Source organism: Globicephala melas, chromosome 1, assembly GCF_963455315.2.
Source record: "Globicephala melas chromosome 1, mGloMel1.2, whole genome shotgun sequence".
Lineage (NCBI taxonomy): Eukaryota > Metazoa > Chordata > Mammalia > Artiodactyla > Delphinidae > Globicephala > Globicephala melas.
The window spans coordinates 53,594,649-53,609,884 of record NC_083314.1 but is presented as its reverse complement, the minus strand read 5'-3'; the positions used below and the strand labels follow the sequence as shown (position 1 = coordinate 53,609,884).

Below are 15,236 nucleotides of genomic sequence, written 5' to 3'. Positions count from 1 at the left end.
AACTTAAGGCTGTGTATTCTCTTTCATGTAGTGATTTTACTTCTAGGAATTTATCCTATAGAAATAAGCAGATATATATATGTAGAAAGATGTCCCATTCAAAGTTATCTGTAAATAGCAAAATAAATTAGAAGCAACCAAAACACTAGGAAATTGACTACATAAATTTGTAAACATCAATCCAATGCAATGTATACAGCCAATAAAAGTCACACTGTAATATGTAACTATACGCCATGAAAAATAATCTAATAACTATTTATAGGTACAGCTGGAGAAATATGATTATGAGAAATTTTTGCCTTCTTAGATTATATATTTCTGTAATGTTTGTTTTTTTACAATTGTGTATTGTCTTATAACAAAAAACTTTGAAAATGTCATTCAACTAAACCCCAAAGAAATATCAAATCGACATTAGGAAAAAAGTCACTATATAATTATGATAGTAAATAAAAATAACCTCTAACACAGTGGATACAATTCCATTTGTTTTAAAAAATTATGTACGTGTACATTTTTTAAAACTCTTAAATTGTATTTATTAAACTATAGTTTGATTTACAATATTGTGTTAGTATCAGATGAACAGCCTCAGATTCTTTTCCATTATAGGTTATTACAAGGGATTGAATATAGTTCCATGTGCTTTATGGCAAATCCTTGCTGTTTATATATTTTATATATAGTAATGTATATCTATTAATCCCATAGTCCTAATTTATCACTCCCCTCTGGTAATAAGTTTGTTTTCTAGGTCTGTCAGTCTGTTTCTGTTTTGTAAGTTAGTTGATTTGTATTATTTTTTTAGATTCCACATATAAGTGATATAATATTTGTCTTTCTCTGCCTGACTTACTTCCTTTGTATTATAATCCCTAGGTCCACCCATGTTGCTGCAAATAGCAATATTTCACTTTTTAATGGCTAATATTCCACTGTATATATACCACATCTTCTTTATCCATTCATTTGTTGATGGACATTTAGGGTGCTTCCGTGCCTTGGCTATTGTAAATAGTGCTGCTATGAACATTGGGGTGTATGAACCTTTTTGAATTAACAGTTTTCTCCAGATATATGCCCAGGAGTGGGATTGCAGGGTCATATGGTAACTCTATTTTTAGTTTGTTTGTTTTTTTGTTTTTTTTTTGCAGTATGCAGGCTTCTCACTGTTGTGGCCTCTCCCATTGCAGAGCACAGGCTCTGGACGCACAGGCTCAGCAGCCATGGCTCACAGGCCCAGCCACTCCGCGGCATGTGGGATCTTCCCAGACCGGGGCACGAACCCATGTCCCCTGCATCGGCAGGCGGACTCTCAACCACTGCGCCACCAGGGAAGCCCTGATGTGATTTTAAATGGAATTTTTTTTTTTTTTTTACTTTCTCTGATATTTCATTGTTACTGTAAAGAAATGGAACAGATTTCTGTATATTGATCTTGTATCCTGCACCTTGCGCAATTCATTTACTAGTTCTAATCGTTTTAGCCACAGCAACCAGACAAGAAAAAGAAATAAAAGGTATCCAGATCGGAAAGGAAGAGGTAAAACTGTCATTGTATGCAAATGAAATGATAGTCTATATAGAAAATCCTAAAGATTCCACACAAAAACTGAAAGCATTTAAATGTGAACATTTAAAATAAACCGAAAAAGACATTCACCATAATGTTAACAGTATGTGCCACTGGGTAATATAATTATGGGAAACTTTTTCTTTGTAGGTGTCTACAAATTTCTATAGTAAACATGTACTGCTCCTAACAATCAGGAAAAAAAATTACTTCTAAGAAATTTAAAGGGTGATTTACATATAAGATGATTCCTAAAAAGACAGTAACTCTTTTATCCTGTGTCCAAATTACTATAAATTTGCTTCAGCTTCATAAACTGAAGCAGATTTTTATATCTACCTACTTCCCTCCACCTTATCAAAACAAAATGCTACATCCATCAGGTTGCTCTGTTCTAGTTATCATCTACTTTCTCATCTCACATTTGTTACTTGCAAGACAAGCAAAAAGAAGGACATTATAGGGAATCAATGTAGCGTGGTCTTTGGCACAGTACAGGGGCCCAAAGATTAAACACCTGGCATATAACAGGTACTCAAATATTACATACAGAACAAATGACTTGCACAGTGTTCCAGAAACAATATCTTCAGCTCCTGCAACTATGACAAGGCTAGGAATACCACATTACCAAAAGATAGGCTCCATATCTGAGAGGAAACTTCCTACATGGAAACTTCAATGAAAGAAATAACATTCTAAATTTTTTTTTCATTTTATTGCAAGGGAAAAGCATAAAGAAGATATGCAAATACAATAGATTAAGAGCTCCAACATGGGAACATTTATAGTCTGCTTAGGGGAAAAGGAAATGAGTTAATATTACCAGAATACATGACAAGATTTAATCCTTTAAAAAAAAAACCTGCAGGGAATTCCCTGGCAGTCCAGTGGTTAGGACTCAAGCAGTGCTTTCACTGCCGTGGCCCAGGTTCAATCCCTGGTTGGGGAACTAATACCCCACAAGCTGTACTGTGCAGCCAAAAAAAAAAAAAAAAAAAACCTGCAAGTTCAAATAAAGCAAGTCATGAAGGAGAGACTATGAGAGGGTTATTAAAGACAGGAGACAGGGATTGACAGATAAGCAGAAGAAGGACATTTGGGGTTTTAGCAAATGGCTTTTGAAAAGAAATGGTAGTCAGAAAATGAGCAAATAAAATGACAAGAAAAACAAGCTAAATTGTTAAGCCAGATAAAGAGTTTGTCAATATACAAGAAATTATTCCTGAATCCAATAGAACATTCTCCTCTCCCTTCTTCAGCATCCTAATCATATCCCTTGTCAGTAAGCTTACTAGCATACCATCCTCTCTTAGAAGAAAAAGATAGTCTAGGACACAACCAGAAGGAACTGTCCTCAGAAACAGAAGCTCAAATGACTTTTCTGCATTGTACTTGATAATAACCATCTATACTATAAAATTTAAATGAATCAAATGACACGCCACTGTATAAAACTGCAGTGATAACAAGATGCATCAAGTTTATTTTATAACATCTATTGCCTCACTACCACCTTGGGTAGACCCTCCCTAGTCTGAGAAATAGTAACTGTCTTATTCTGTACTTAATCCGTGTATGTGTTTGTCAGCCCCTCTTCTGTTTGCTCATTAAAAGCAGAGATTTGTTTTACTCATCTCTGTACCCTCAATATCTAGCACAATATCCTGTTAAAGAGCTGGAACTCAATAAATTCTGAATGCATGAGAAAATAGATATAACCAAAAAAGAAACATACTTCTGCTGCCTTCTGGGTCATATAAAACACTGCGAGAAAGTCTCAATACAGTAACTCTAATTCATTCTCACTCATCTATCTCCTTGACCATCACCAGCCCAAATGCAATGTTTTGGATTCCAAAAGAAGAGTATATGCCTAAACTAGTGATCAAAATAGGTGGGCAAAAAGAGATAAGAAGGATATATATTTTGGGTCTACCTGAGAAATTTTCAATAGCTACTCACACTGCAACTCTTAAAAAAATTTATTCAGTACCACAGTGTGCTAACGGTACCTATGTCCCCTGATAAGTGTAGATCTGACCACAAAGAATGAATATTCCTCCACAGATGTATACAGTTGCTCTGTTTCTTCTATTAAGTATATACCTACCTACAAAATATAATTGATTTTTCTGTCTGTGTCAACAGGGATGAGTAGATACAGAAAACTGAATAATTAGAAAATTCTCAAAAAAGAAGGAACTATAAAAAGAAAAGAAAAAAAATCAGTACCAGTGGTTCTATATAAGAACCAGGTACAAAAAAAGACTAATAGTAAGGTATGAGGTGATGGATTAGTCAAAAGTCCCAAAAGGCAAACTGACACCCAGGCTTGATCACAGGTATGCTGCAAGATGACAACACTGAGGGACCCTGTTAATTATAACTAGTTTCTATTGAAGCAAACAGTAAATCAGGAGCTGACGTACATGAGGTCTGAGAAGCAGAGGGCAGGGGACAAGCTGGAGGCAGCAAAGGGGAAAGAAAAAGAGCAAACCTTACCTCTATGTCATACAGAAGCCAGATTTTTAAAATTATATCATTGAGTTTCAGTTAGATTATAGCTAATAGCAGGCTCACTGCGAAGTGGGAATGATTTAAAGTGAAAGAACTTCCCGCTATAATGTCTCCAACCTGTTACTAGGAAAGACTTATCATTTTTAAGTGGGACAAGGAATAAACAGTTGATGTGGCCCAATTTGATTTAGTGTTAATAATCTGGATGGAGCCTTGAAGTGGTATTCTGCTTGGCTCCAGGTAACCAGCCAGGGTTCAACTTAGCAAACAGTTGATACAACAGGCTACTGTTAATGACTGAAGTTCCACAGGCCTCTCATGTCTCACCGTAAATAATTAAGAGCTTTTGCTTTCAACAAAAGAACAAAATGTCTCACAGTTCATCAAGCCTGGCAATGGGACTGTCAGCTTCCAGGTTTATTGGCTCCTACCAATGTTATCATCCCTATCCTACCAACACCTGTTTTCTGGTAGGTATTTTAAAACACAATCACAGGGACTTGTCTGGTGGCACAGTGGTTAAGAATCTGCCTGCCAATGCAGGGGACACGGGTTCGATCCCTGGTCCGGGAAGATCCCACATGCCGCAGAGCAACTAAGCCTGTGTGCCACAACTACGGAGCATGCACTTTAGAGCCCGCGAGCCACAACTACTAAAGCCCGCACCGTAGAGCCTGTGCTCCACAACAGGAGAAGCCACCACAAGTGAGAAGCCTGCGCACCACAATAAAGAGTAGCCCCCCACTTGCCACAACTAGAGAAAGCCTGCACACAGCAACGAAGACCCAACGCAGCTAAAAATAAAAAAATAAATACTTTTTTTAAAAAAACACGATCACATCAGAGTGTAACAAAGTAACTTGAATTGTAACAAAGATCTAACCTTTATTTTTATTTAAAGGTAAAAAGAAGGTATTTAAGAAACCAACGAACTAAACTCACACCATGAAGATTACAGGACTCACTGAAAAGGCCCGGCCTGTCTAGTTATAAAGTCAATTAGTAATTTATTGTACTTCACAACATACTGAAGCAAGATCATTGAACTGATTCAGCAGACTCTTAAGCTTTTTTAAATGCCACAGTGAATATGTTAGACAAGGGCAGTTAGGAAAAATGGAAACCTCACTTTACAATCTGTTTCACACTTCAACACCTTCAAATCTATGAAAGAAGAGAAGTGAAAGGGTAGGAAGACAATGGGGGTTGGGGGCCAGAGAGCAGAAGAAGATGATATATTGACTGACTTGACAAAGGTAAGTTTTAGACCCAGACCTAGATTCCTGGTCCACCAACTTCAAGAACTTGCTCTTTTAGCTTTATATCAGTAGTTCTCAACTAAGGGCTACTTTGTCCTCTAAGGGATATCTGGCAATGGTTGGAGACATTTTTGGTTGTCACAACTTGGAGTAAAAGGGTTGTTACTGGGTTACTACAGAAGCCAGGGATACTGCTAAACAATCTAAAATACCAAGGACAGCTACCCACAACAAAGAATTATCTGGTCTAATATGTCAATACTACCAAGGTTGAGAAAGCCTACCATAAATCACCCAATTATCCAGAATAATCAAAACCCAATGTCTCTAAGAGAAGTATATGATTTCCTATGGAATGCTAAGGTGCTGGATCAATTAATGGACCAAAGAGAACACTACTGCTAAACAATCAGCCTGAAAAGACCAAGCCCATACATGTGTCAAGACCCACATGACCAGAATTTCAGTAGCAATATATAGAAGAAAGTGATTCACAAATGATAATAATGTAAATGCAATATATACCAGGAAATAAAAATTATTTAAGAAGGCAAGATGGCCTTTTTTAAAAAACCAACAAAAAGATTCTGAAAGAATACACAGTCACTTCTTACCAGAGATAATCTTTGAGAAAGTAGAAAAGAAAGGCTAGGGGAAAGGAAACATTTACATTTCATATTATACCTTTCTGTACAATGGAAGTTTTTATAGCCAACAGTATACATTGTTCTTATGATTTTAATAACTTTTATTTTAATAAAGGACATAGATAATGCAAGCTAAGGAAGCTATTTTTATTCTAAAATTTCTTTCTAAATGACTGGCAGATTGGATATACCTATCAACAAAGCACTGCACTCCAGATCAAACTAAAGGACTTACAAACTGGTGACAATACTCGTCTTCACTAATGGATATCAACCTACCAGATATCATATTCAACCTCAGTATAAAATTGTGGGTCTAAGTTCAACATGAATTAGAATAATAAGATATATTAGAACACAACAGAAATACTAAACAAAGAGGGTAAATAATTTAGGGAGATGACTGACTGCAAGTAGAATATACCACCTCCAATCAAATAAATAGGTAAATAAACTAAAGGAATTAAACATACACAAATTACATACCCATTAGGATGACCACTATTAAAAAAGAACAGAAAATAACAAGTGTTGGAAAGGATGTGGAAAATTTGGAACCCTGTGCACTGTTGGTGGGAATGTAAAATGGTACTGCAGGTATGAAAAACAGTATGGATGTTCTGCAGAAGATGAAACACAGATGTACCATATGATCCAGCAATTCTGCTTCCAGGTATATACCTGAAAGAACTGAAAGCAGGATTTCAAAAAGCTATTTATACACCAATGTTCAAAGAAACATTATTAACAATAGTTAACAGCTGAAAGCAATGCAAGTGTCCATAGAGAGAAGAATGCACAAACAAAATATGATATATATGGTCATCCCTCAGTATCCACAGTGAATTGCTGTCAGGACCCCCATAGATACCAAAATCCAAGGATGCTCAAGTCCCTTATATAAAATGGTGTACTATTAGCATATAACCTACTGTACATCCTACTGTATACTTTAAATCATCTCTAGGTTACTTATAATAATTAATACAATGTAAATGCTATGTAAATAGTTGCTGGTGAGCTGCAAATTCAAGTTGTGCTTTTTGGAATTTTCTGGAATTTTTTTTCAAATACTTTGGAACCGTGGTTGGTTGAACCACAGATGCTGAACCCGCAGATACAGAGGGCCAACTGTATATGCAATGGAATGTTATTCAGCCTCAAAAAGGAAGGAAATTTTGACACATGCTACAACATGGATAAAACTTGAGCACACTCTAAGTGAAATAAGCTAGTCACAAAAGACAGATATTGTTTGATTCCATTTATATGAGGTATCCAGAGTAGTCACATTCACAAAAAGTAGAATGGTGATTGACAGAGGTTGGGATAAGAGGGAAATGGCACTTGTTTAATGGGTATAGTTTCAGTTTTGCAAGATAAAAACATTCTGGAGACTGATTTGCACAACAATGTTACAATACTCATACTACTCCACTTAAAAATGGTTAAGATGGTAAATGTTAAGTATATTTTATCACAACTGAAAATCTTTTAAAATATACAGATTAGCATGACATATAACCTAAAGACAGCACTGAGCAAAGTGTTAAAGAACACAGAACTTTTTAATCCTCTAATATCCTTTTCCAATGACCTTCCACCCTGCTTTAATGGCCCTCGCATCTATCCGCCACAAGTGAGTTAAAGGTGCTTCATGCTTCATCCTAATTACCCAGCACCCCCCAATTTCCTAAAACAGCAGTCAAAGCTCTTTAAACAATTAAGAAACCCAAAAGTTTATTATTATAGTTTCATCTATAAGGCTGATAGTAAATCTAAGTATTTCACAGAAATTATACCAGCAACCACATGTTTGCCTTGAGCTCTCAAACCTGTAAAGGTGTATCGGTCAAGGAAATATGATTCAAAATAACCAACAGTAGCTTTAAAAGCATAACTTCTCACTGGCTACATTTACACACAAGTTAAAAATTGCCAAAAGACAATGTCACTAAATTAAATCATCTTACCAAAAGCTGTGGCCACACTTCGTCATGTATGCTTCCTCAATCATATCAAAGCAGATAGGGCTAAAAACAGAATAGAAAAATAATTAATACATTTTTTTAAGTAGAGTGATTACAAATTGGAAAAAGTCAGTAACAATACCAACAAAATCATATTTCAATACATAGCTAAGTCTTCAAACTTTCTACTGATGAGATGAAATTTCTATTGAGCTGAATGAACGTTAGGGGACTGCTGGTAAAATGACAATTTGTTCAAGATGGCCCTAAGCACCATCAAGTTCTAAGATGAATTAAATGAATAATTTAACTGACTCCAATACTTTACCCTGACCATAAATTTTGATAGTATAATGCAATCACGAGTGCTTAATTTCTACCATCTTTTTCAATCATCCCTGGTACAAAACCATCTAAATGCTCTATTTCCTATCTCAAAGAAAACGAATTTCCTGAGTGAAAAATTTAGTTCCAATCTCAATAACTCTTCTAGGTAGTGAAGATGCTAATGATAACTAATACTTAACACAAACTATGCATGTCCATTAAAACAATGACATATATTAACTCACTTAATCCTTTCAACAGCATAGGTACCTACCTATTACTAGACCCACTTTATAGGTAAGGAAATTGAGACACAGAATGCTAAAAGTCACACAGCTAGGAAGTAACACAGCCAATTTTCAAACTCAGATCCATGTTCTCAACCACTCTTCTATTCTACTTCCAGATACCATGAGATAAATATTAAGTCATATCAACTATGCCACATGTTCTGGCCAAGGAAAGGGGGTTATCAATCTCTGAGAGGGTACCGTCTACCAGAAGAATGCAAAGCCTTCTTTTTTTTTTTTTTTTTTAACAGTAGATCCATTTTCCCTTCCTTTTTGTTTTATTTGATATATATATGTGAAACTTGTTTAATAAAAAATGTTACTTATGTTACATAAATACATTTTAAAATCCTAAAAGGAAATGTTTTAAATTTTGTATTAAACATTGCATGATTTATAAAGAAACAAATTTGTAAAAGGCAACATGAAAAATAACTTGCAGTTATCCAGACATTTACCATTTCCATATTTACCATTTATATAGCTCTTTACCACTTGTTCATTCTTTCAAAGCCTTCTAAGAAGCAATTTCCCTTTATCCTTCCCCCTTCCTTCCTCCAAAAACTCTGATGAAGTCTCCAGAGATACAACAGCCATCTTGAGATCATGAAGACAACAAACATAAGCTAAGAAGACAGGATATGGGTTCCTTGATAACATCCTTCAGCAGTTGCATCATCCATGGATTGTCAATCTCTGGACTACACATTACATGAAAAAGTAAATCCTAACTTGCTTAAGCCAGTAATTATTGAGTTTCCTGTTACTGGTATACAAATCCAATGCTTATTGATGTCACGGGACAATTAAACTGTAAATGAAAATTTACCCACTCCCTTCAAGAAAAGTTTCCTGGGCATAAATACTATCTTAGAATGTGAGGTTATAAATAAGTTATAAAATCTCAATGTTGCACAAGCTCAGAGTTTCATCATGTATAGTGTGCTGGCTTAGACTGCACTGGTTTTGTCAGTCTTTACTCTCCCAGACTCAGAATAAAGGGAAATCTCCTAAATGTGGGGATTTGGTAATTTTTCTTTTGGAACAGAGTCCATCTTGCTCCTGCCTGATGAAGTTAAGGAAGCAGGGGTGGGGCTCCCTCCTGAGGACATGTGGATGAGCTGTGGAGGCTGCTCTGGGATCTCAGTTTGCAACTAAACGATGCTGAAGAACAGATCTGAGATAGACAAATTTTATTTCACACTGGTACAGTGGGTGCTCAAGCAGGTATCTTAACACCCAAAACCCAGAGTAGAGGCAATATTTATCCCCCACTTTAAAGACTTTATTTTTTTAGAGGAGCTTTACATTTGCAACAAAACTGAAAGGATGGTATAGAGATCTCCCCTGCCCCCACATGTGCACAGCCTCCCCTATTATCATCACTCACAAGAACAGGGCATTTTTTTTAAACAAGCATGAACCTACATTGACACATCATAATCACCCAAACTCCAAATTTTACCTTAGGGTTCATTCTTCATGTACATTCTATGGGTTTAGGCAAAAGTATAATGACATATACCCACCATTATAATATCATACATATTATTTACACTGCCCTAAAAATCCTCTATACTCTGCCTATTCGTTTCTCTCCCCTTACCCACATCCACTGATTTTTTTATTGTCTCCATAGTTTTGTTTTTTTCCAGAAAGTCATATAGTTGGGACTATACAGTACATAGCCTTTTCAGATTTGCTTCTTCCACTTAGTAATATGCATTTAAGGTTCTTCCATATCTTTTCCTGGCTTGATAGCTAATTTCTTTTCAGTGCTGAATAATATTCCAGTGATTGGGTATACGGTAGTTTATTTATCCATGCACCTACTGAAGGACATCTTGGTTGCTTCCAAGATCTGGCAATTATGAATAAAGCTGCTACAAGCATCTTTGTGCAGGCTTCCGTGTAGTCCTAAGTTTTCAACTCCTTTGGGTAAATACCAAGGAGTAAAATTGTTGAATCATATGCTAAGAGTAGGTTAGTTTTGTAAGAAATCAACCAAACTGTCTTCGAAGTACCTGCACCATTTTTATCCCCACTAACAAAATATGAGATTTCTGTTGCTCCACATCCTCCTCAGTATTTGGTGGTGTCAGTGCTCAAGATTTAGCCATTCTGAAAGGTGTTTTAGCGATGTCTCATTGTTATTTTCATTTGCATTTCCCTGATGGCTATGATGATATGGAGCATCTCTTCACATGCTTATTTACCATCTGTATATCTTTGAGGTGACAGTCAAGGCCTTTGGTCCATTTTTAAATCAGGTTGCTAGCAGAAGCAAAAACAACTACAATCCTGCAACCTGTGGAACAAAAACCACAGAAACATAGACAAGATGAAAAGGCAGAGGGCTATGTACGAGATGAAGGAACAAGATAAAACCCCAGGAAAACACCTAAATAAAATGGAGATAGGCAATCTTCCAGAAAAAGAATTTAGAATAATGATAGTGAAGATGATCCAGGACCTCATTAAAAGAATAGAGGCAGAAAAAAAAAAAAAAGAATAGAGGCAGAGATCGAGGAGATGCAAGAAACATTTAACAAAGATCTAGAAGAATTAAAGAACAAACAAACAGAGATGAACAATACAATAACTGAAACGAAAAATACACTAAAAGGAATCAATAGCAGAATAACTGAGGCAGAAGAACGAAGAAGTGACCTGGAAGACAGAATGGTGGAATTCACTGCTGGAGTACAGAATAAAGAAAAAAGAATGAAAAGAAATGAAGACAGCCTAAGAGACCTCTGGGACAACATTAAACGCAACAACATTTGCATTATAGCGGTCCCAGAGGGAAAAGAGAGAAATGACCTGAGAAAATATTTGAAGAGATTAGAGTCGAAAACTTCCCTAACATGGGAAAGGAAATAGCCACCCAAGTCCAGGAAGCGCAGAGAGTCCCATACAGGATAAATCCAAGAAGAAACACACCAAGACACATAGTAATCAAATTGGCAAAAATTAACGACAAAGAATAATTACTGAAAGTACCAAAGGAAAAATGACAAATAACATACAAGGGAACTCCCATAAGGTTAACAGTTGATTTCTCAGCAGAAACTCTACAAACTCGAAGGGAGTGGCATGATATACTTCAAGTGATGAAAGGGAAGACTCTACAACCAAGATTACCCTACCCAGCAAGGATCTCATTCAGATTCAATGGAGAAATCAGAAGCTTTACAGACAAGCAAAAGCAAAGAGAATTCAGCACCACCAAACCAGCTCGACAACAAATGTTAAAGGAACTTCTCTAAGTGGGAAACACAAGAGAAGACAAGGACCTACAAAAACAAAGCCCCCAAAATTGAGGAAATGGTAATAGGAACATACATATCGATAATTACCTTAAATGTGAATGGATTAAATGCTCCAACCAAAAGACACAGGCTTGCTGAAACGGTACAAAAATAAGACCCATTATATGCTGTCTACAACAGCCCCACTTCAGACCTAGGGACACATACAGACTGAAAGTGAGAGGACGGAAAAAGATATTCCATGCAAATGGAAATCAAAAGAAAGTTAGAGTAGCAATACTCATATCAGATAAAATAGACTTTAGAATAAAGAATGTTACAAGAGAAACGGAAGGACACTACATAATGATCAAGGGATCAATCCAAGAAGAAGATATAACAATTATAAATATATATGCACCCAACATAGGAGTACCTCACCACATAAGGCAACTGCTACCAGCTCTAAAAGAGGAAATCGACAGTAACAATAATAGTGGGGGACTTTAACACCTCAGTTACACCAATGAACAGATCATCTAAACAGAAAATTAATAAGGAAACACAAGCTTTAAATGACACAATAGACCTAACAGATTTAATTGATATTTATAGGACATTCCATCCAAAAACCGCAGATTACACTTTCTTCTCAAGTGCGCATGGAACATTCCCCAGGAAAATTCACATCTTGGGTCACAAATCTAGCCTCAATAAATTTAAGAAAACTGAAATCATATCAAGCATCTTTTCTGACCACAACGAAATGAGATAAGACATCAATTACAGGAAAAAAACCCATAAAAAACACAAACACATGGAGGCTAAAGAATACATTACTAAATAACCAAGAGATCACTAAACCAATCAAAGAGGAAATCAAAAAATACCTAGAGACAAATGACAATGAAAACACGATGATCCAAAGCCTATGGGATGCAGCAAAAGCAGTTCTAAGAGGGAAGTTTATACCTATACAAACCTATCTCAAGAAACAAGAAACATCTCAAATAAACAACATAATGTTACAGCTAAAGGAACTAGACAAAGAAGAACAAACAAAACCCAAAGTTAGCAGAAGGAAAGAAATCATAAATATCAGAGCAGAAATAAATGAAAGAGAAAAAAAGAAAACAATAGCAAACATCAATAAAACTAAAACCTGATTCCTTGAGAAGATTAACAAAACTCCTAAACCATTAGCCAGACTCATCAAGAAAAAGAGGGAGCGGACTCAAATCAATAAAATTGTAAATGAAAAAGGAGAAGTTACAACAGACATCGCAGAAATACAAAGCATCCTAAGAGACTACTACAAGCAAATCTATGCCAATAAAACGGACCACCTGGAAGAAATGGACAAATTCTTAGAATGGTATAACCTTCCAAGACTGAACCAGGAAGAAATAGAAAATATGAACAGACCAATCACAAGTAATGAAATTGAAACTATGATTTAAAAACTTCCAACAAACAAAAGTCCAGGACCAGATGGCTTCACAGGTGAATTCTATCAAACATTTAGAGAAGAGCTAACACCGATCCTTTTCAAACTCTTCCAAAAAATTGCAGAGGAAGGAACACTCCCAAACTCATTCTATGAGGCCACTTTCACCCTGATACCAAAATCAGACAAAGGTACTATAAAAAAAGAAAATTACAGACCAATATCACTGATGAATATAGATGCAAAAATCCTCAACAAAATACTAGCAAACAGAATCCAACAACACATTAAAAGGATCATACACCATGATCAAGTGGGATTTATCCCAGAGATGCAAGCCTTCTTCAATATACACAAATCAATTAATGTGATACACCATATTAACAAACTGAAGAAAAAACCCATATAATCATCTCAATAGATGCAGAAAAAGCTTTCAACGAAATTCAACAACAATTTATGATAAAAACTCTCCAGAAAGTGGGCACAGAGGGAACCTACTTCAACATAATAAAGGCCATATACAACAAACCCACAGCAAACATCATTCTCAATGGTGAAAAACTGAAAGCATTTCCTCTAAGATCAGAAACAAGACAAGGATGTCCACTCTCACCACTATTATTCAACAGTCTTGGAAGTCCTAGCCACGGCACTCAGAGAAGAAAAAGAAATAAAAGGAATACACATTGGAAAAAAAGAAGTAAAACTGTCACTGTCTGCAGATGACATGATACTACACACAGAGAATCCTAAAGATGCCACCAGAAAACTACTAGAGCTAATCAATGAATTTGGTAAAGTTGCAGGATACAAAATTAATGCACAGAAATCTCTTGCATTCCTATACACTAATGATGAAAAATCTGAATGAGAAATTAAGGAAACACTTCCATTTACCACTGCAACAAAAAGAATAAAATACCTAGGAATAAACCTACCTAGGGAGACAAAAGACCTGTATGCAGAAAACTATAAGACACTGATGAAAGAAATTAACGATGATACCAACAGATAGAGAGACATACCATGTTCTTGGATTGGAAGAATCAATAGTGTGAAAATGACTATACTACCCAAAGCAATCTACAGATTCAATGCAATCCCTATCAAATTACTAATAGCATTTTTTACAGAACTAGAACAAAAAATCTTAAAATTTGTATGGAGACATAAAAGACCCCAAATAGCCAAAGCAGTATTGAGGGAAAAAAACGGAACTGGAGGAATCAGACTCCCTGACTTCAGCCTATATTACAAAGCTACAGTAATCAAGACAATATGGTACTGGCACAAAAACAGAAATATAGATCTATGGAACAGGATAGAAAGCCCAGAGATAAACCCATGCACATATGGTCACCTTATTTTTGACAAAGGAAGCAGAATATACAATGGAGAAAAAACAGCCTCTTCAATAAGTGGTGCTGGGAAAACTGGACAGCTACATGGAAAAGAAAGAAATTAGAACACTCCCTAACACCATACACAAAAATAAACTCCAAATAGATTAGAGAGCTAAATGTAAGACTGGGCACTATCAAACTCTTAGAGGAAAACATAGGAAGAACACTCTTTGACATAAATCACAGCAGGACATTTTTTCATCCACCTCCTAGAGTAATGGAAATATAAACAAAAATAAACAAATGGGACCTAAGGAAACTTAAAAGCTTTTGCACAGCAAAGAAAATCATAAACAAGATGAAAAGATAACCCTCAGAATGGGAGAAAATATTTGCAAATGAATCAACGGACAAAGGATTAATCTCCAAAATATATAAACAGCTCATGCAGCTCAATATTAAAAAAACAAACAACCCAATCCAAAAATGGGCAGAAGACCTAAATAGACATTTCTCCAAAGAAGATATACAGACTGCCAACAAACACATGAAAAGCTGCTCAACATCACTAATTATTAGAGAAATGCAAATCAAAACTACAAT

At 35.8% G+C, this 15,236-nt stretch overlaps 1 protein-coding gene across 8 annotated transcripts in view; it reads right to left on the bottom strand.

Moving 5' to 3' along the window:
* COP1 (COP1 E3 ubiquitin ligase) overlaps window positions 1–15,236 on the bottom strand; it is a 278,313-nt gene that overhangs the window by 231,824 nt on the left and 31,253 nt on the right. For all 8 annotated transcript variants that reach the window (XM_070043911.1, XM_060296028.2, XM_030875399.3 and 5 more), the window contains one exon: window positions 7,976–8,035. In XM_070043911.1, the coding sequence (XP_069900012.1) occupies window positions 7,976–8,035 (60 nt within the window). The remainder of the gene's footprint in view (window positions 1–7,975; window positions 8,036–15,236) is intronic.